The 19,279-nt window shown below is 45.6% G+C and overlaps 2 protein-coding genes across 9 annotated transcripts in view; one reads left to right on the top strand and one right to left on the bottom strand.

Annotated features, from left to right (window-relative positions):
• LOC147460285 (urea-proton symporter DUR3-like) overlaps window positions 1-19,279 on the top strand; it is an 89,460-nt gene that overhangs the window by 33,919 nt on the left and 36,262 nt on the right. For 7 of the 8 annotated variants that reach the window (XR_015187956.1, XR_015187957.1, XM_086511369.1 and 4 more), the window contains 4 exons: window positions 9,871-10,049; window positions 11,503-11,565; window positions 11,636-11,765; window positions 19,125-19,212. Coding sequence is in view for 6 of the 8 variants with exons in the window: in XM_086511369.1 (XP_086367495.1) it covers window positions 9,871-10,049; window positions 11,503-11,565; window positions 11,636-11,765; window positions 19,125-19,212 (460 nt within the window). In the remaining 2 variants the exon portion in view is untranslated. Of the gene's footprint in view, window positions 1-9,870; window positions 10,050-10,088; window positions 10,741-11,502; window positions 11,566-11,635; window positions 11,766-19,124; window positions 19,213-19,279 lie in introns of those variants that run through there. The other variant, XM_086511370.1, reaches the window with a different exon arrangement.
• On the bottom strand, window positions 12,099-16,189 carry LOC147460286 (uncharacterized). The gene is made up of 2 exons (XM_086510031.1): window positions 14,720-16,189; window positions 12,099-12,209 (listed from the first exon to the last, which is right to left on the bottom strand). The coding sequence occupies exons 1-2, from the start codon at window positions 16,187-16,189 to the stop codon at window positions 12,099-12,101; spliced, it is 1,581 nt and encodes a 526-aa protein (XP_086366157.1).

Below are 19,279 nucleotides of genomic sequence, written 5' to 3' on the forward strand. Positions count from 1 at the left end.
GAGAGAGCCTTGTGCTGCAGGTGCCGGAAGCCCTTGGTGCTTCTGCTCTTTCTTGCCTTCTTCTAGCGCCCAAGGGCTGCCTATATAGGTGCATCCATGCTGGGTCGAGCAACATTAGTTTCAGCCCCATGATTTTATCTAGAAGCCCAAAGGTCACTTAATTATTAAGCGAGCGTAAGAGGTGGTTCACATGCGGTAATAGGTGGTTCATATGCGGTGAATGCTTATGCTAGGGTACTAATGGCTTGTGCAATCCGAGGGTATGCATTTACTCTTAAGTGCGTGGACATGCACGTTCTGCGTACAGGCTCACAAGGGTGCCAAAACGCTTTCTAGGCTGACCTAAACCCTAGAAGTAGGAGTAACAACTTGTGCACATGCATATAGGGTTAAATGTGCATGTGACAATTCCCCTTATAGGTGGGGCTAGCTAGTGAGAGGCAGGGCCTACAAGCTTAGTCCCAAGTATGCAGTAGCAGTCAAATAGGAGATATAGAAGCTGTAGGAGGCAAGCATCATTGTCCCAGCCGAGCACTCTGAATGGCTATCCCCAATGGTCAATGCTTGTAAGAAAAACTCTGATAAAATCAATGTGTGTTGGCTCTGGGTCCTTGAACAAGGCATGTTCCAAGATGGCTTTCGCATGCCAATTATTGAGTGAGTGTTTGAAGATGTGCCCTATACAACTTCTTGGATGGGCTTAGTGGCTAAAATTAGGTCGCCATCCACCTTGATGTTCAGATTCAGACGTACAAGCTATCATTGCACGTTCATTTGGATGTATGCAAACATTGCAATTCCTCTTTCTCAGCTTACCAATGCTTCTGTGCCATTTCAGTGCACCGATAAAGAATCTACAACTTTTGCGTACTTGAAGAAGAGGGTGACAGAGGCACCCATTTTAGTGGCCTTAAACTGGTCTATTACCTTTCATGTGCACACGAATACTAGCATCACGGGTGTAGGTGTTGTGTTCACTCAACCAAGCAAGGATTTCAACTTGGATAGACCAGTGTACTATGCTAACTGCCTTTTGACTCAAGCTGAAAGTAACTACAATATCAGAGAGAGGGAAGGTCTAGCTCTAGCTTAAGCTTTACAGAAGTTCAGACACTAATTGTTAGGAGTTCATTTCACTGTGGTTATAGATCATCATGCTTTACGCTATCTCCTCAACAAGCCTCAGGTTGCTGGTTGGGTCTGTAAATAGCTACTTCTCTTCTACGTGGTATGTGTTGCTAAATTTGGCTTATCTGACAGAAAAATAATTCTAAATGAATTCTTGAATTTTAAGTTGGAGGGTTTTTCTCACTGGAGACATCCGAGTACAGATATTTATAGTGCGTCATTCAGAGTAATGACGGGAGCATTGTCAACGGGAATATCTGTAAGGCCACCAAAAACGGGTACTTTGATGTGTCACATCGGATGGGTAACAGGGAGCATTGGGAAGAAGTATTCGACCATCCGGGAACGGACATCTCTGATGCGTCATATGATGGGTGACATAGAGCATCGCGAAGGAGATTGTACCGTAAGTTCGGTAGGAAAGGACTAGGTGAGGGTATTTCTGATGCGTCACAAGGTGGGTGACGGGGGCATCGAAAAGGGAATATCCCATAGTCGGGAGGAAATTCCCAACTGTGTTAGAATTGTGCACAAGGATGAGCAAGCACTTGAATGAAGATGGGTTCAGAGGAAACTTTGAGGAAAAACGGATGGTTTCTGAGAAAGCGGGTTGCTTTTTGGGAAAGCAGATGCTTTCCCGCGAGGAACTCTATGTCTGCATTGCATCTGTGCATGTGGTTGCATCCAGGGATGCCTGGGAAGTGCTGTGTATGCATTGTTTTCAACTTGTAAGGTTTTATTGAGCTTTTGGGCAGGTTCAAACTTTTTTTTGAAGGACCAGCCGCCCACTCAATAAGTGGGTAGCCCTCAATTAAAATAAGTAAAAAAAAAAAAACCAGTGCTAGCAGCCCACGATGCTTTTCTCTCAGCAACAGCGATCTCTTTCTTCCTTTCTCTAGCGCTCCTCTCCCTCCCCTATTCATGCCGGCAAGGCTGCCCCCATTGCTGCCGGCTGCCAGGAGCACTAAAAGCAGATTCTCTTTCTCTCTCTGGGACTACAGAAAAAGCTAGCGCTAGAAGGAAGATGAGGCTGCTGCAGATTTTCAGCCCCAAAGACGATGCCGCCGGTGATGCCCATGGCTGCCCCGAGTGTACCCAATGTCGCCAAGACCCAGTGCACGAGTTTCATCGCGAAAGTGGAGCAAGTTTCCATCGCGACAAGCTGCTGTTTTTCTCTGTTTTCAGCCCATAAATGTCGTAGACGAGGCTGATATACGAGAAGGAACCCGAGAGAACACCTCTTCTGTGAGTAGGATTGGAAGAGAGGATTCTTTGTGCAGAGATCTCTTTCGGGGAAGTTGTTTTTTCGAGAACCGAGTCGCATCCGAGTGTCGTGACCTTGAAGGTAACGTTTTCCTGTTATGATCTTTGAGTATATTTTTGTAGGTGTACTTCCTCTTCGTGAGGGAGTAGGAACAGAGGAAGGCAAGAGCCTCTGAAGGAGAAAAGCGCTGTGAGGAACTAGAGCAAGATCAGCCCACCCGAGATTGGGAAGTAGATTCACGAATTTGAGAGTGATAGACTCTCGAGTTGGGATCAAGAACTTGAGATTCCCAAGGAAGGACTTCGTGTCCGAGAAAGCAGAGTTGTTCTGCAGAAAGAGGACTCTGGTAGTAGAGTCGGAAAAGGGTTGCCCCGAGCGTGGAAGGTGAGATCCAAACGCGAGAACTTAGATTCTCGAGGATTCAAAATAAGGAACGGAAGTTTCTATGAATAGGTCTTTGCCTTGAGGATGGAAGCTGAGGCTTCTGAGAACCATCAAGTCTTATTCTAGAACGAACGTGGTAATACGTTGGGTTCAAGTGCTTGTATAGACTTCTCCTCAGTAATAAAGATACTATTACGGAGGGGACCAACCAATCTTTTGGTCCCCAGTACTATGTCGATCTTTTCACTCTCTATCTCTCTCACTCTCTCTATTTCTCTCTATATCCTCTGGCTTCAGTATTAAGTGATAAATTCTATTTATCCGAGTATATTTTACATTGCCATGCACTCCCGTTTGTAACAGTGGTATCAGAGCATGGTCTCCTCTCTTTCTCTATAAAGGAGGACGACTTTGGGAAGATACGGGAAGAAACCATGACAAGCTAAGAGAGAAGTAAGAAGGCGGGACCCTAAGCCCTGTAGAAAAAGCTCGTAAAGTTTGGAAAATTTTCCTCTCTGCAAGAAGTCGACAAGACTTGGGATTCTTTGAGAAGGCGACAAGAGCATGATGCTCAGAAACCTAGAGAATGCAAGGAGCAGAATGCTTATCCATGAACATCAATCCGGAACCATAGCGAAGAAATCTTGTCATTTCGAGAAGGATATGAAGGTCTCGCAACTTGAGAACACCCCAATCAAGTTTGATACTTTTGACGCAAGGGAAGATGTTCCAAAATTTATCGCTTTCATTCGACTGTTTGAAGTTGCCTTTGCAAATGGCAATTTCTTAGAAGCGTCGAAGGTGAGGCATGTGACCAAACACCTCAAGGGGAATTGCAAGTACTTGGTGGTATACCAAAGCTCTACAAGGAATTCAAAACAAGACTTGGATTCAATTCAAGGCTGAATTTTCCGACAATTTTTTTCCTCTACGCTTTGAGGAGTGCTAGCTTAAAATACATGGGAAAGCTTAAAATGAGTTGAAAAAGTTGTGGAGACCCAAAAATAGGGGTTTTATGAGTCACGACTTAAAAGTTGCATTTTCAACCAAAGAAAGATGTTTTTTGCAATTCCGTCCACGATGCCTTGTAGACTAGACCTATTCCCATCATTTTGAGTACCTGGAAGCCTATATTCTGAGTTTGTATAATAAAGTTATGACAGAAACAAATTGTCAGCAGCAGCAGCAGGGTGGCCTACAAGCAACAACATGTTAGCTTACAAACAGATATAGACAAGTAATATCTCTTTTGTTTCATCCAATCAAGAAGTGATTGCACTCTTTTATGATGGTACAATATGATGTTTTGAATTTCATGGGATTGATTTTCCCAAAAGAGATGAATGAGTCACGGATTACGGGAATAGGTATTAGTTCACTCTTGCCAAGGTGGCTCCATAACCTCTCTGAGGAAGAAAAGATGAAGAAATTTAACGAAGGACTTTTGCCCAAATTTTGCAGACGCATCCGCAAGATACTTTGCAGTGGATGGTGGAGTCAGCAATACAAGCTGAAAGTGTACACCTCAGTGTACGAAGCATCTAATCCCCACAGTGGGATGGGAACCATTGAACTTAGAAACATCAAATTTTTGTTATGTCTCCTCGAAGTTGCTATCCGGAGAAAGTTTTGGAGTAAAGGAATTCAATCTAACTTTTGAGATTTTGAACCAAAGACCCTCAAACTTTAAGTGAGAGGGCAAGTCTCTGATCAAAGTTACATCTTTGAGGAATCATAAAGTGCGTTTTCTTTTTCGCACAAGGTATGTATATGTCTAACGAGGATGATTGCTCTCGAGTGTTTATGAGAGTAGAACTGAGTTAAAACATTGCTTTATGCGATGAAGTGGTTTGCTCAACCATCCGGAAGGTCATTGATTGATCTGATATCCGATAGTTTTTTTTAACAGATTACCTGCTACTTCGGGTAGGACGTTATGAAGGAACCACCCCTGCCCGGTAAGGGAAGGTATGCTTTTCTCACAAGTAAATGAGCGGGTTTGCTCTGGAACCAGTCGACAAGTCGAGGAATCATCTGGTTGAGCGTGTTCGCTCTGAGAATCTTACGAAAGGAAGGAAATCTTCCGAGTTCAGAAAAGTTGTAACACAGCATGAGTATTATGTACACTTTCGGATACATGGATAGCGCATGAAGATGCAGACCTTGTTGGAAGTGGATTGGCATTTGAGATACCTCTCTTGAGCGCTTTTTGCATGCTGTGATATTCCGACACAAGAATCTTTATGTGAGATGCGTTTGCTCGCTTTGTGTTTCTCTATTGAGAATGGTATTTTGATGGTCGATGATCATCAAGTACGCTACGTGGATTGCCCACTATAGTAGCAAGTTATGGTTATAGCATACGCTTCTTCATAAGCAGGACAAGCACCATTCGCATACTGCTAGTATGAACATGAACTATTTTGTTTGTGCATGTAATGATCAGCCAACTGTTCCAAAATAGAAGGAAAAACCTAAACCACATATGGGAGAACATCCCTGAGATCCAAAGTGGGTTCGCTCTATTGTGAACCAGGTTTGAACATATATTCTGAAAATGCTATGGCTAGAAAATCTTATTTGCTTAAGATTTTGCAAGCCGTCGTTGATGCTTGCAAGGTGAATCGTTTTTTTGCCCTCTGCAAGGAAGACACGCTAATGGGCACCGAGAAAACATTGTTGGTGGCAACACCCGCGGTAGGAAAATGTGGAAAGAAGTACCGTAGTGCACAAGGAATCTTTGGATCGGAATAGTTGGCCTACATTGAGCGAAGGCCAAGACCAACAACTTTCTCTAGTGGTGGCAGACTCTATTTGCCAAAGGAAGACATCCTCACGTGAGATTAATGCTCTATGATTTGGACATACCCTATGTGGGAGGATACAAGAGTTTTAAGTACTCAGGACTAATAGCGTAGAATTACGCGCAAGGACAAATACCTAGATTGATTTCTAGGAGGATTATTCTTCTCGAGATTGAGAAGGTGGAATTGAGTTAATAGATTCTCGGACAAGGAAACTTCTGATCTGTTAGAAAGACGTGAATGACGAGTTCTTACGTGGCTCGTTAGTTTGATGATTGGTGAAGAATATCCTTGAGGTACTAGAGCAAGGACATGAACCGCTAAGGTAAGTATTAAATTTTTGAGTTCAATTTAATCTTGAAGTTCTCTTTCGAGACAAGACCAACTCAACTCACCATTGAGCAGGATTTTGAAGTTTTTCTTTTTCTCCTCGGGCAGTTCAGTTGCACCTCTACAGTTGAGGACAACTGTTTATAAGTGAGAGGGATGTTGCTAAAGGCTTTATCTGACAGAAAATAATTCTAAACGAATTATTGGAATTTTAACTGAGAGGGTTTTTCCACTGGAGACATCCGAGTACAGATATTTGTAGTGCATCATTCAGGGTAATGACGGGAGCATTGTGAACGGGAATATCTGTAAGGCCACCAGGAACGTGTACTTCTGATGTGTCACATTGGATGGGTGACAAGGAGCATTGGGAAGAAGTATTCGACCATCTGGGAACGGACATCTCTGATACGTCATAGGATGGGTGACATAGAGCATCGCGAAAGAGATTGTACCCCGTAAGTTCAATAGGAAAGGACTAGGTGAGGGTATTCCTAATGCGTCACAAGGTGGGTGACGGGGGCATCGGAAAGGGAATATCCCATAGTCGGGAGGAAATTCCGAACTGTGTTAGAATTGTGCACAAGGATGAGCAAACACTTGAATGAAGATGGGTTCGGAGGAAATTTTGAGGAAAAACGGATGCTTTCTGAGAAAGCGGGTTGCTTTTTGGGAAAGCAGATGCTTTCTCGCGAGGAAGTCTATGTCTGCATTGCATCCGTGCATGTGGTTGCAGCCAAAGACGCCTGGGAAGTGCTGTGTATGCATTGTTTTCAGCCTATAAGGTTTTATTGAGCTTTTGGGCAGGTTCAGACTTAAAAAAAAAAAGGGCCGGCCGCCCACTCAATAAAATAAGTAAAAAAAAAAAAACCAGTGTTGGCAGCCCACGATGCTTTTCTCTCAGCAACAGCAATCGCTTTCTTCCTTTCTCCCTCCCCTATTCATGCCGGCAAGGCTGCCCCTATTGCTGCCGGTTGCGAGGAGCACTAAAAGCAGATTCTCTTTCTCTCTCTGCGACTACAGAAAAAGCCAGCGCTAGAAGGAAGATGAGGCCGCTGCAGATTTTCAGCCCCAAAGACGATACCGCCGGTGATGCCCATGGCTGCCCTGAGTGTACCCGATATTGCCAAGACCCAGTGCGCGAGTTTTATCGCGAAGAAGTGCCTACGGAGCAAGTTTCCATTGCGACAAGCTGCTGTTTTTCTCTGTTTTCAGCCCATAAAAACGTCGTAGACTGGGTTGATTTACGAGAAGGAACCCGAGAGCACACCTCTTTTGTGAGTAGGATTGGAAGAGAGGATTCTTTGTGCAGAGATCTCTTCCAAGAAAGTTGTTTTTTCGAGAACCTAGTCGCATCCGAGCATCGAGACCTTGAAGTTAGCGTTTTCCTGTTATGATCTTTGAGTATTTGTTTGCAGGTGTACTTCCTCTTCGTGAGGGAGTAGGAACAGAGGAAGGCAAGAGCCTCTGAAGGAGAAAAGCGCTCCGAGGAACTAGAGCAAGATCAGCCCAAGGGTTTTGTACCCGAGATTGGGAAGTAGATTCACGAATTTGAGAGCGATAGACTCTCGAGTTGGGATCAAGAACTTGAGATTCCCAAGGAAGGACTTCGTGTCCAAGAAAGCAGAGTTGTTCTACAGAAAGAGGACTCTAGGAGTAGAGTCGGAAGGTGAGATCCAGAGGCGAGAACTTAGATTCTCAAGGATTCAGAATAAGGAATGGAAGTTCCTAGGAATAGGGCTTTTCCGTGAGGATGGAAGCTGAGGCTACCGAGAACCATCAAGTCTTATTCTAGAACGAACATGGTAAGACGTTCGGTTCAGGTGCTTGTATAGACTTCTCCTCAATAATAAAGATACTATTACGGGGGGGACCAGCCCATCTTCTGGTCCCAGTGCTGTGTCGATCTTTTCACTCTCTATCTCTCCCACTCTCTCTATTTCTCTCTATATCCTTTGGCTTCAGTATTAAGTGATAAATTCTATTTATCCGAGTATATTTTACATTGCCATGCGCTCCTGTTTGTGACAGTATGCTGATGTAATCCACCTTTTCTTAACAGATTCCTTCCCTTCTTGCTTTACCTCCTTAGAGATAGGAGGCCATCTATACAGAGCTCGACTTGATGGTGTGCTCAGGTGCTATGTCAGCCGTCATGAGGTTCAGAGTCTACGCGAAGATGCTCATGGTGGTGCTGCAACCCATCACTACCCTAGGCACATTACTGCACAATGCATACTGCATAGTGCTTATGGTGGCCATATTTATTAAGAGATTTCATTCAATATGCAAAGTCATGCGACACATGCCAACAGTTTGCTCCCAAGCCCATTAGGCCCCCAAGCCCATTAGGCAGGCCAACAGACCTCTTCAAATTTTAAAGGCCTGGCTTCCTTTTGAAAGATGGGTAATTGATTTTTTGGGTCTATCACTCCCACTGCCCAACCTTGTAAAGCAAAAGTATATCTTGGTGGCTACTGATTATGCTACAAAATAGGTTGAAGTCAAAGCTTCTGTGGACTGCACTGCTGCAACTGTGGCTAAGTTTGAGAAAATCATCTTGGCGGGCTACAGTGGGATGGCTTGGGCTGGCATCGAGTCTGCACTGTCATTGTCTTTTCTCTGGCACGTGTTTCTTTTGCACCACTTATAGAGAAGAAATAGACATTGCTTCATTACGTGTCCTCTTGCCAAGAAGATACAGGCCTTTGTTTCCTCCCTTTGGTTTCATGTTGCTGGTGGATCTTGTTCCCCTTGTGATTAGGGCCTTTTAAAGCGTTCTCAGGTATATCATCTTGAGCATTTTCATCTGCTTTTGGATATGCTTCATTATTGAGGTGTCTTGCATAATTGGACCACCAGAGATGCTTTATTTTCGATTATGCAAATGGTGTTCACAAATACGTATTCCGGTTCAGAGGCATGTTTCTTTGGAATGTACCTTCAGTCATCAATGCTGGGTCATTTATGTGGCAAATGCATGAGTTTTGAGGGATGGCATCTTGGTGGTGGCATGCATTGCCTGATTCTCTAGCATGAATGCTTTGCCATCTTCGCGATGGGCTCTTCATGTTTATGTCCAAAATTGATCTTCTAAACTTTGTACATAGTTTGATTGGTTGTTTGACCATGTACATGTCTTTTTCCTAATGAAATACGATTACGCCATTATAGAAAAAAGTCTTGATTGAGGTCAAGGGAAGAGAGAAAAGGTGCTTGAGGTGGAGAAAGAAAGACTTGTGATGGAGAGGGCTGCAGTCAAGAGTGTGTTTGGACTATGTAATGGAGAGGGAGTTTTGGCAGTGAGACTGAGACATTTGGCGAGAGAGAATATGGAATCGATAGGTTTCCTGAGGTGAAGTTGGTTGTAATTATGGACCAGAATGCCCCTATTTGTCAAGAAATATAAGCTTGTGGGATAGAGCTGGTTGGAATCATGATTTTTGTTCGTTTGGGATGCTTACCATCTTTTCATATGCAACATTACTCTTTCTTCTCAAGAAAAGAAATGATACAGTAACTGACTGGTGTTAAAAGTTAACACTGCTTTAAAGAACCTTCCAATGAGCTTGATTGCTTGCATAAACAGAGAGACAGATTCTTCACTCCTCTCCTGCCTTGCCTCGGTGTTTATTCCCTCCCTTCTTGGCCTCAGTAGCTCAAGCATCTGTCATCCCATTCCCCGCCTTGTAGCGTCAACACCTCTCACATCCAAATCCCCTCCCTTCTTACTTGATGTCTTTTCCCACTTTACTACCTTCGCATGCCCTTGTGTTTTATCGTATTTTCTTGTACAGCTGGCTTGGCTCTCGAGACATATTTAACAGAGTAATTTTCTTGTACACAAAAAGTATAATAGACTTGTCTTTTGCTAGAATAGATTTCTTCATTGTGATAGATATTTGCTCCATATTTATGTTTGCCAGACGCTAAAGCAAAACCTTGCCTTGATTTTTGCAGGGCGTTGGCTATGCAATTGTGCTTGGGTATGGTGCATTCTTTGCAATCCTCACCGTATTGATAAGTATATTTGATAAGAGATATGGTGGTGCAAAGAATACTTCTGAAGAGTTTAACACAGCTGGAAGATCAATCAAAACAGGTCTTGTGGCGGTGGATGTTGTAAGCCACTGGACATGGTAACAAAGCTGTCTCAATACTATAAATGTATTACAACTGTTATTGGAAAGTTCAAATAGTTTTTTTGGAATTACCAAAACCCTACCTTTGTATAGTTATTGAAGAACTTACATACGAAACCTTTTACGCTGAAGTAACTGACAACCTGTTGGAAGCCCCTTTCACTCAACATCCTAAGAAATGTAAAAGGGTGTCGCCCCATTCCTTATCTTTTGCAAGAAGGTTGTCTCCAATCTCAAATTATATGGTGAGGTTCGCATCTACCCGATAGTACTCTTTATACTGTATTAGAGGTGCATGTCCACATACAAAGTGTACAACATCCCCGTCTCTGAAGAGGAGTAGAAAATGTCTGGTAATGTGCACTTTCGTGCTCAGCAGCTGTGAGGGCCTAATCCAGCGTTTTAATCTAGTCTTACAATATCCATGCAAATAATCAGTTCACGTATGTTTTCAGGGAAATGGTAGTCAAGGCTGTAATGAAATGGTGGGCTATCCATCTAAAGCTGACCATGTGCACATGCCGGCATACCAGCATTGGTGTCTTCCTCATCAACAAGTTGCTTGGAGGAGATTTGTGCTAAATGTGAAGATCTTTGCTGTGATAGCTCCTATAATTTGTGGAGAAAAGTCATAGCATCTCAATGACCACTGGAGCAGCCCACATTTCTGCCTTGACAGTCTCATGCGGTACTAATAATTTATACTGAACCACTTGTGCAATCAAGAGTGAAGGAGTACGAGCGGAAGTGTGACGCGAGAGAGAGTGCAAGAAGAAGAGCACGACAATATGGTGAACTCGCTCTACTGTAATGTGTAGAGCATAGTGAGTTCTTATTAGGTTTTAACAAAAGAATATGTGTACATACCTGGCGGCCCGCCCACTTACCTTGGCGACCACATTGGGCTTTATACCCCAACAACCTCCCACTTAAAGTCCAATGTGGTACTTTAAGTGTGAGAGAAGCTACTATACAAGCTAATATACAAGAGATGTAGAGAAGTGATGTACTACCCTACACCTAACTGCTTGCGAAAATGCGCAAAGCTCTCTGAGGGAAGTCCTTTTGTAAGTAGATCAGCAGGATTTTCTGTGGTGTGAACTTTGACAAGCTGAAGTTGCTTATCCAGACAGTTAAAACAGTGGACCCATATTGGTTGGGCGAGCTAGGCTCTGAATTGACTATGGCAGCCATGTTCTAGGATTTTTGGATGCAGGCACCCAAAGCATCACTTTTGTCAAAGGCATTATACTTTGCATTTTAGAGATTGAGGATGCTTTACCATGACTTATCACTTGTATAGTCGTTGGCTTTCTTGTGTATGTTTTTGGGACAGGCCACGTGGCCTTTTCCTTGTACAATCTTCTGTTGATTCAATCAATTAACCACTATGACAAAAAAGAAGAGCACTTCACACAATTCTAAGATGGAAAGCTTTTTGCACAAACAGGGTCTCAACTTTATTGCAGTCTGCAAACGAGACATTCACATATGGAATAAGTGGTTCCTTCTGGTAAGCTCAAACCATGTTCTACTTAACTAACTGTAAAGACCTTCTTGTTGAGGTGATTATTTCAATGCAGGTATGCAACCAGTTCATCTGTTCAGATACTTTTGTTTGGTATAGTTGCTATGGAGATAAAAAGAAGGGCGCCGAAAGCCCATACAGTCTTGGAACTTGTACGGCGTCGTTGGGGCCATTTGGCTAGCTTGGTAAATATTTCTTGAATGTAAACATCAGAAAGAGAATTATGCATTTCAGCTGAGAGGATACACAACTGGGTAGCAATGTGAGTTTTGAACTAATGCAGAGGTTTACAAAGAATCTATCTGAAGGGGCAGTGTCATCCAGGAAAGACATACCTGTGAACGATGTTGGCAATGCCATAAGTTTTACATTTTTCACTAAAAGAATTCCATAGAATTTGTTGTGGATTTGCTAGGTTGGGGAAAAGGTAATGGCTTACATGGGAAGGAGATAACAGCCCATACATAAATGTATAGCCGATGGCATGTGACACACATGGATGAGGTTGGAAGCCTCCATCATGGAAGGCCACAGCTGGTTAATTCCCGTTTGTCATGTATATCCTGTTCTAGCTCCTTTTGAAGCGTCCCATCTTGTGTATGGAGACATTCACTCTGTAAGGCCACTTGCTGCTCAAAACCCAACGTGAAGAATATCGTAGTAACATCCTAATGAGCCTTTGCCCACCAGAGCTGTAGCTGGTTACTGATAGTGTATTCTTTTTAATATCTGAGGAGGCCTTCAAAAGTTATTTCCTGAACCATTCATTCAATTGATTCCAAAATGAGGAGGCTAGCAACATCATACCCTTGCCTAAAATGATACAAATGCTCCAGGGGGTTCGACCTACACTTCAGCTTGCCACAGAGCTTACCCCCCTGGTACAGTGAGAGAGAGGTGTGTTGGGAGCTCGTCTGTGGCCTACACTCTGGTTCATTTGGCAGGCCCGCTGCTTTTGCATCTTCGAGGCTCGCCCTATCCCACCAGCAGAGATTATTCGTGATTTTTGGTTGGAGCTGATTCACACTCTCAGGGGCCGGTTCAAGAGACTCTAGGGCAGCTCCGACCACATGCGGGAGCGTAGAGAGGTTTTCCTGCGATTGTGGTGCCAAGGGCCTTTCTTCACCATGGTCCACGGTGCACCCAGATGGCACTACTATCCACCTGTGTTGCTGTTTCCTCCTCCCATCTCGTGATATAGCCCCCATTGTACATATTTTGTTTTCTCACTAGGAGAGTCTCCCCTTGTTGTTGATGTAGCCCTCTCTAGTAGAGGTGGTTGTGCCCTATGGGAAGTTTTATTAACTAATGGAAGGATCTTTGTAGCGTGGATAACGTGTCGTCGTGATCTCTACAGTGGGTGGTCCTCAGTGCAATGTGCGTGACAATCTCACTCTAACAGACTGAATCTCCCTCAAACAGATGAACAGAAAGGAAACAATAGACATCAACAGAGCTCTCAAAGACACAACAGCAGACCAGAACATATGACTCGACTATCTCAAAGACTGATACAGACTCTGGCTTGGCAACACACTCAGCTTCAGCCTAGGACTCTCAGGTACAATGGGGTGTCGAGGCTCAGATGTGTCGGGATGGTGTAGTGCTCTGTGTAAGACCCACTCTAGACGACTACTACGTACAAAGATCATGCCACTGGCCCAGAACGACTACTCATATGTATCACCATAAAGAGCCACCGACGGCTCATAAATGTCAGCCATGTGGTGACCTGGCCACGAGGTCCACTAGACCACCGTCGGTAGGTACCCTGCCACGTGTCACTCCCAGACCAGAGGGTCCGTCCAGTGTGAACCAGACCAAGTGTAACCAACTGTCCAACTGTCTGTCCTGTGAAGTGACACTGTAGCCCTGCTACAGGTTGCCCGCCACAAGACCGCTCACCATCTCGGTGAGAGGAATACTGAAAAAGCTGTGAAGGAAAACCACTAGGTACTGCATCCGTAGATCTTTCTTGAAGTAGGTGTTAGGACCATGACCATACATACCTCAATTAAAAACACTACACTGCTTGCAATCGCCTTAAGCCTCTAACTAGGCAGGAACCCACCATCCTGCCACGTGTCTCTGCCCAAGTGGAACCGATCAGATCAAAGATCAACTGTAAACTACTGTCGTCTGAAAGTGAAAGTGACACAAGAGCAGGCTACACTTAAAAAAAAAAAAAAAAAACGTTATATATATATATATACATATATATATATATATATATATATATATATATATATATATATATATATATATATATATATATATATATATATATATATATATATATATATATTTATTTATTTATTTAGGGCGAGGGCGAGGGACCAGGGGCTAGAGGCTAGGGGCGAGGTAATAGGGGTTGAGGGCGAGAGGGTGAGGGTCTAGGGGCGAGGGATAAGGGGGCGGGGGCGATGGACTAGGGGCTAGGGGCAAGGGTCTAGGGACTAGGGGCTAGGGGCTAGGGGCGAGGGGACAAGGGGACAAGGGGAGGCAAGGGCGAGGGGGTAGGTAGGTGGGAGGGGGAGGGCTAGGGCGAGGGGGAGGAGGTAGGTAGGAGGGCTAGGGCGAGGGGGTAGGTAGGTGGGAGGGGGAGGGCGAGGGCGAGGGGGTAGGTAGGGGGGCTAGGGGGAGGGGTAGGTAGGTGAGAGGGGGAGGGCGAGGGGGTAGGTAGGTGGGAGGGGGAGGGCTAGGGCTAGGGCGAGGGGTAGGTAGGGGGGCTAGGGCGAGGGGGTAGGTAGGTGGGAGGGGGAGGGCTAGGGAGAGGGGTAGGTAGGGGGCTAGGGCAAGGGGGTAGGTAGGTGGGAGGGGGTGGGCGAGGGAGTAGGTAGATGGGTGGGAGGGCGAGGGCGTAGTTAGGTGGGAGGGGGAGGGCGAGGGAGTATGTAGGTGGGTGGGAGGGAGAGGGCGAGGAAGGTAGGGAGAGGGCTAGGGGTAGGTGAGGGCGAGGGCGAGGGGGAGAGGGGGAGGGTAGGGCGAGGGGAGGGGGAGGGATTAGCTCGAGGGAGAGGGGGAGATGGGAAGGGTAGGGTGCAAATAAAGAGCACGTAGCTATCATGAGCAAGAGAGATATCATGATCTTGGAATTCATCTTGCAGGACGGGTTCGGTGAAGGGAGTTTGCTAGACACAGAGGAGAGCTTTGTTCTGGTCTGAGAAGCAGACACCAAAGGGGTTGTTGTTTGAAGGGGAGTGAACTGCTGTAGAAGAGATTTCTTACTGCTTTTATGCTTCTTCATAGGCTCAGGTGGCACATTAGATTGAGTTGTTGTGGAATCATTTGAAGAGGGTGTTCCTTCAGGCAAAGAGTGAATAGAGACTCCATAACAAGGCATAGATTTGGTAGCCTCCAACCACTCGAGCAGGTCTTTATCTGACCCATCCGGCGGAGTAGGTTGTTCCAGTTCGGGATTGGACTCCATGGACAGGGAACTATGATGCACCACCGGATCCATTCCGCCTTCAAGGCGAATCGGTTGCATTGGGGAGCCAGGGGTTCGTATCCACATTGCATCGTTTCCCCAATCATGTAGTGCTTTCGTGTGTCGTAGCCATGGTCTCCCAATGAGCAATGGGAAGCCGCCTTCTACCTGGGGAAGGCGAACCACCACAAAATCCAAGCTGAATGTGAAATCTTGAACCTGCAGAGGCACCTTTTCTACAATGCCCAAGGGGTAGACAGTCCTCTGGTCGGCCAAAGTCACTGTGAATGGGGCAGGCCTAGTGGGCTGGAGACCCAATGCCAGCATAGTGAATTCAGGCATCAGGTTGATACCCGACCCACCATCTACTATGACCCCTGAGAATTCACGACTCATAATAGAAACGGTTAGACGCGGACTCCTGTAATCAACAAGTGAAGCTTCGGGATAGGATATCATGTAGGATTCGGAGGGCTGCACTGGGAGGTGCCCGCCACTAGACCCTGCACCAGGGTACAAAGATTGAATGATGGCAAGGGTGTCACTTCGAAAATTTGCATCAAGTCGAAGCATGTCATACAATGACACTTGCTGAAAGGTATTCTTCAATATAGTCTCTGCTGTAGGTTTTTCTCTTGGGATCAGTGTCTTCTCAGTTTCCTTGATCTTTTGTAAGTCAGCAACTGCTTCTAAGAAAGCCCCATCAATATCGGAGAGCATAGTAAAAGATCCTTTCTTAGCACTAGGGGATGGCATGTCAGCTGCTGGAGGAGGTGTAAGCATTGGGGAGGAAAGGGTTGTACCTGCTGGAAGATTGAGGCCGAGGGCTGCCCTCTGAGCTCGTGTGAGGACACCAGCTGGCTCCTCTACCAGCTGCAACTTGTCTTGAGAGGCAATCATATGGGCAGAAAGTGGTGGCTTGGGGTTGGTACTAACTGCTATCAAATTGATCTTGGGAAAGGTGAATTCAGGTTGGCTCTGACTTGGGCTCGCAGAGGTAGAGGCGCGTTGTTTTGGACAATCCTTAGTGTAGTGATCCTGAGCCTCAGGGCAAAGTTGGCACGGAGGAGAGCCTTCTGGCAGAGGGCATTTGCTCTGATAATGCCCATACTCTCCACATCTGTAGCATAAAATGGGCCGATTGGAGGGATGGAACGGCAGACGAGGTGGTTGTTGCATGGAGTTTGAGGGTGACGTGTAGAAGCTCTGAGGGGTTGAGGGAGCATTAGCATGATAAAAATTGGGAGATGCGAAGTTGTTGTGCATACCTTGCATAGGAGGTGTTGTCAGCAGAGGTGGCATAGGGTGTTGATGACCATAGGGTGAAACCATGTTGGATGTAGGTGTCAACCCTTGTTGAAGGTTGGGGGCGAGGCTCTGTTGTAGTTGCCGCGTTCCCTTTAGATAATAGCACTCTTTGTCATCATGACCAGGCTTCTCGCAGAAATGGCAGTAAGCTCGAAGTGGGCAGTCCTGAGAAGGATGCCCTGGAGATCGACATGAGCTACACCATACCATAGCCTTAGTCTCCTGTTGAGACCTGAGCTCTTCTAGCTCTCTTTTAAGTTGATCATAAGCCTCTTGATGTGGGGGCTTCTCCTCTCTAAGAGAGAAGGATCTCTCTTCCTGAAGGGCCCGCTGTAACTTTAGGGCTTCCAGTCCCCTGCGTAAAGAAGTCAAGGGGTCTGATGAACTGTCCACGAGTACAGGGGCAGTCTCTACCCGAGGAGAGTCAGTGAACAGCTTCCTAGCTCCCTCTATTCTAGTAGCAGCAGCAACAAAGTCCTCCAGACTGGCTTCAGGACGGAGACTTTCTCTGAGCTTTTGTTGAGAAGTCTTAGGTAGAGCCTTCTCTACCCACTTCTTCACCATAAATTCTCTTGGTTGCTGAGGCAGCTTGGCGACCAGGGACTTTGTTCTGGTCATGAGCTCGGCAAATGTCTCCTTGGGCTGGAGCAACAGGTTGGCCAACTCATCTAGAATCTTTTCTTGATAATCCCCTGGTCGGAAAGCTTCACAGAACTGTTGTCTTAACATAGTCCAAGTAGCAAAGTGGTTTTCAGCAAACTGACTGTACCATTTATCTGCAAGACCATCCAAGGTGGACGGAAAGAGCACAAGGTAGGCGTCTTCTCTATTGAGGCCACGACCTCTGCAAAGAGAAACAAACCTCCGAGCATGGTCATCAGCATCCTCTGTGGAGAGACCCTTGAAGGTAGGGAACTTGATGTTCACCTTGGCCAGAACACTAGTGAGCTCCTCCATGGCCTCTTGCTCCTGAGCCTGTTGCTCACTAGCTTGCTGTAACAAAATGGGGGAGAGCCTTACCGGAGAAGGTGACCTGGAGGAGGATGTAGAACCGGTTGAAGGAATGGAGGGAGCTGTATGTGTAGGTATGGGTGATGGTGTTAATATACTTCTACTGGGTACCAAAGGTTGGCGTCGTCTGTGGTAGTACTTCTGGGGGCTCAGTAGTGCGCTTTGATGCTCTAATGATCGCCTTGTATGTGTCATGCAGTAACCACCACCCCAACCAAGCTTTGGGCAAGAAGAACTTCACCTGGTTGAACAGTGGACTAGACTCTACTAGACCAGGCGAGTGACTAGACCAACTGGCCTCGACCAGGACGAGAAGGACTAGACCAGGGACGAGGAGGACTAGACCAGGACGAGGACTGGGTGGACCAGGGCGAGAGAGGACTGGACCAGCAAGGTGAGAGACTAGACCAGCTAGATTAAGCTGTCTAGGGTGAAACTGGACCAGACCAGCACAGGCGAGACGAAGAAAAACCAGCTAGCTGCTTTACTTGTACTCAACAGAGAGTGAGACTTCAATTGAGGTCCCACCGTGATCGCCAAAATGAGAGCACCTGTAGCGTGGATAACGTGTCGTCGTGCTCTCTACAGTGGGTGGTCCTCAGTGCAATGTGCGTGACAATCTCACTCTAACAGACTGAATCTCCCTCAACCAGATGAACAGAAAGGAAACAATAGACGTCAACAGAGCTCTCAAAGACACAACAACAGACCAGAACATATGACTCGACTATCTCAAAGACTGATACAGACTCTGGCTTGGCAGCACACTCAGCTCCAGCCCAGGACTCTCAGGTACAATGGGGTGTCGAGGCTCAGATGTGCCGGGATGGTGCAGTGCTCTGTGTAAGACCCACTCTAGACGACTACTACGTACAAAGATCATGCCACTGGCCCAGAACGACTACTCATATGTATCACCATAAAGAGCCACCAACGGCTCATAAATGTCAGCCATGTGGTGACCTGGCCACGAGGTCCACTAGACCACCGTCGATAGGTACCCTGCCACGTGTCACTCCCAGACCAGAGGGTCCGTCCAGTGTGAACCAGACCAAGTGTAACCAACTGTCCAACTGTCTGTCCTGTGAAGTGACACTGTAGCCCTGCTACAATCTTTCTCTCGGATTTTTTTTTTGGGATGAAAATGCAGCTTATTTATTCATCTTGAGGAATTGAAGTGGAACTTTGTGATCATTTTTGACATTGTGAATTTAATTCAGAATTTTATGTTTTTGTTCTTATTTTCACCTTAATCAGGGTTTTTCCTGGAACTGTACTGTTAATGTGTAGCTCAAAAGTCCCCAAAGAGTTGGTCTAACGGTAAGGCTTAGGCCTCTTAGCCTATGGGCTATGGGTTCAAAACCCCATTGGGTCACACTCTAGAGGGACACCTTGTGCTCACCTAGTGTTCACGTTGCTAGGGCTCTTGCCCTTGGACACTCGAGTGCATCCTCCTCCTCAGGTGGGTCACCTAACATGGTGATGCCTACATGTGGCTCTTGCCCGATGGTATGCGGCCCTCGCCCAACCATGTAACATGGCTAATATTTGGAAGGGATAAGCACCTCCCGGGGCCCTCTGGTGTTAATGTAATTAGTCTACAAGAAGGAAATGAAATTTGATATTGGTTGAACATTTGACGTGTTAATGTTGTCAACTCATAATCCAACTCATAATCAGATATAATTGTTATGCTCTTAGGTTCTTGAAACTTGTTCTTACGTGCATCTAATAATGCAGTAAGCTGATCTCATTCTTATTCTCACTGACTAAAAATATTGCACAACTTTTGCAGGTATTTCTGTACCTTTGCTATCTGAACAACTTCTTTGTGTGTGCCATTTTATTCATTGGTGCAGGCAATGCATTAACGGCATCTACAGGTGGGTTCATCATTTCCAGGTATTTCTATGTTTCTAGGTGTCTAAACCAGTTATAAGCATCCAGAAA

Source organism: Adiantum capillus-veneris, chromosome 4 (assembly GCF_014529385.1).
Source record: "Adiantum capillus-veneris isolate H3 chromosome 4, ASM1452938v2, whole genome shotgun sequence".
Lineage (NCBI taxonomy): Eukaryota > Viridiplantae > Streptophyta > Polypodiopsida > Polypodiales > Pteridaceae > Adiantum > Adiantum capillus-veneris.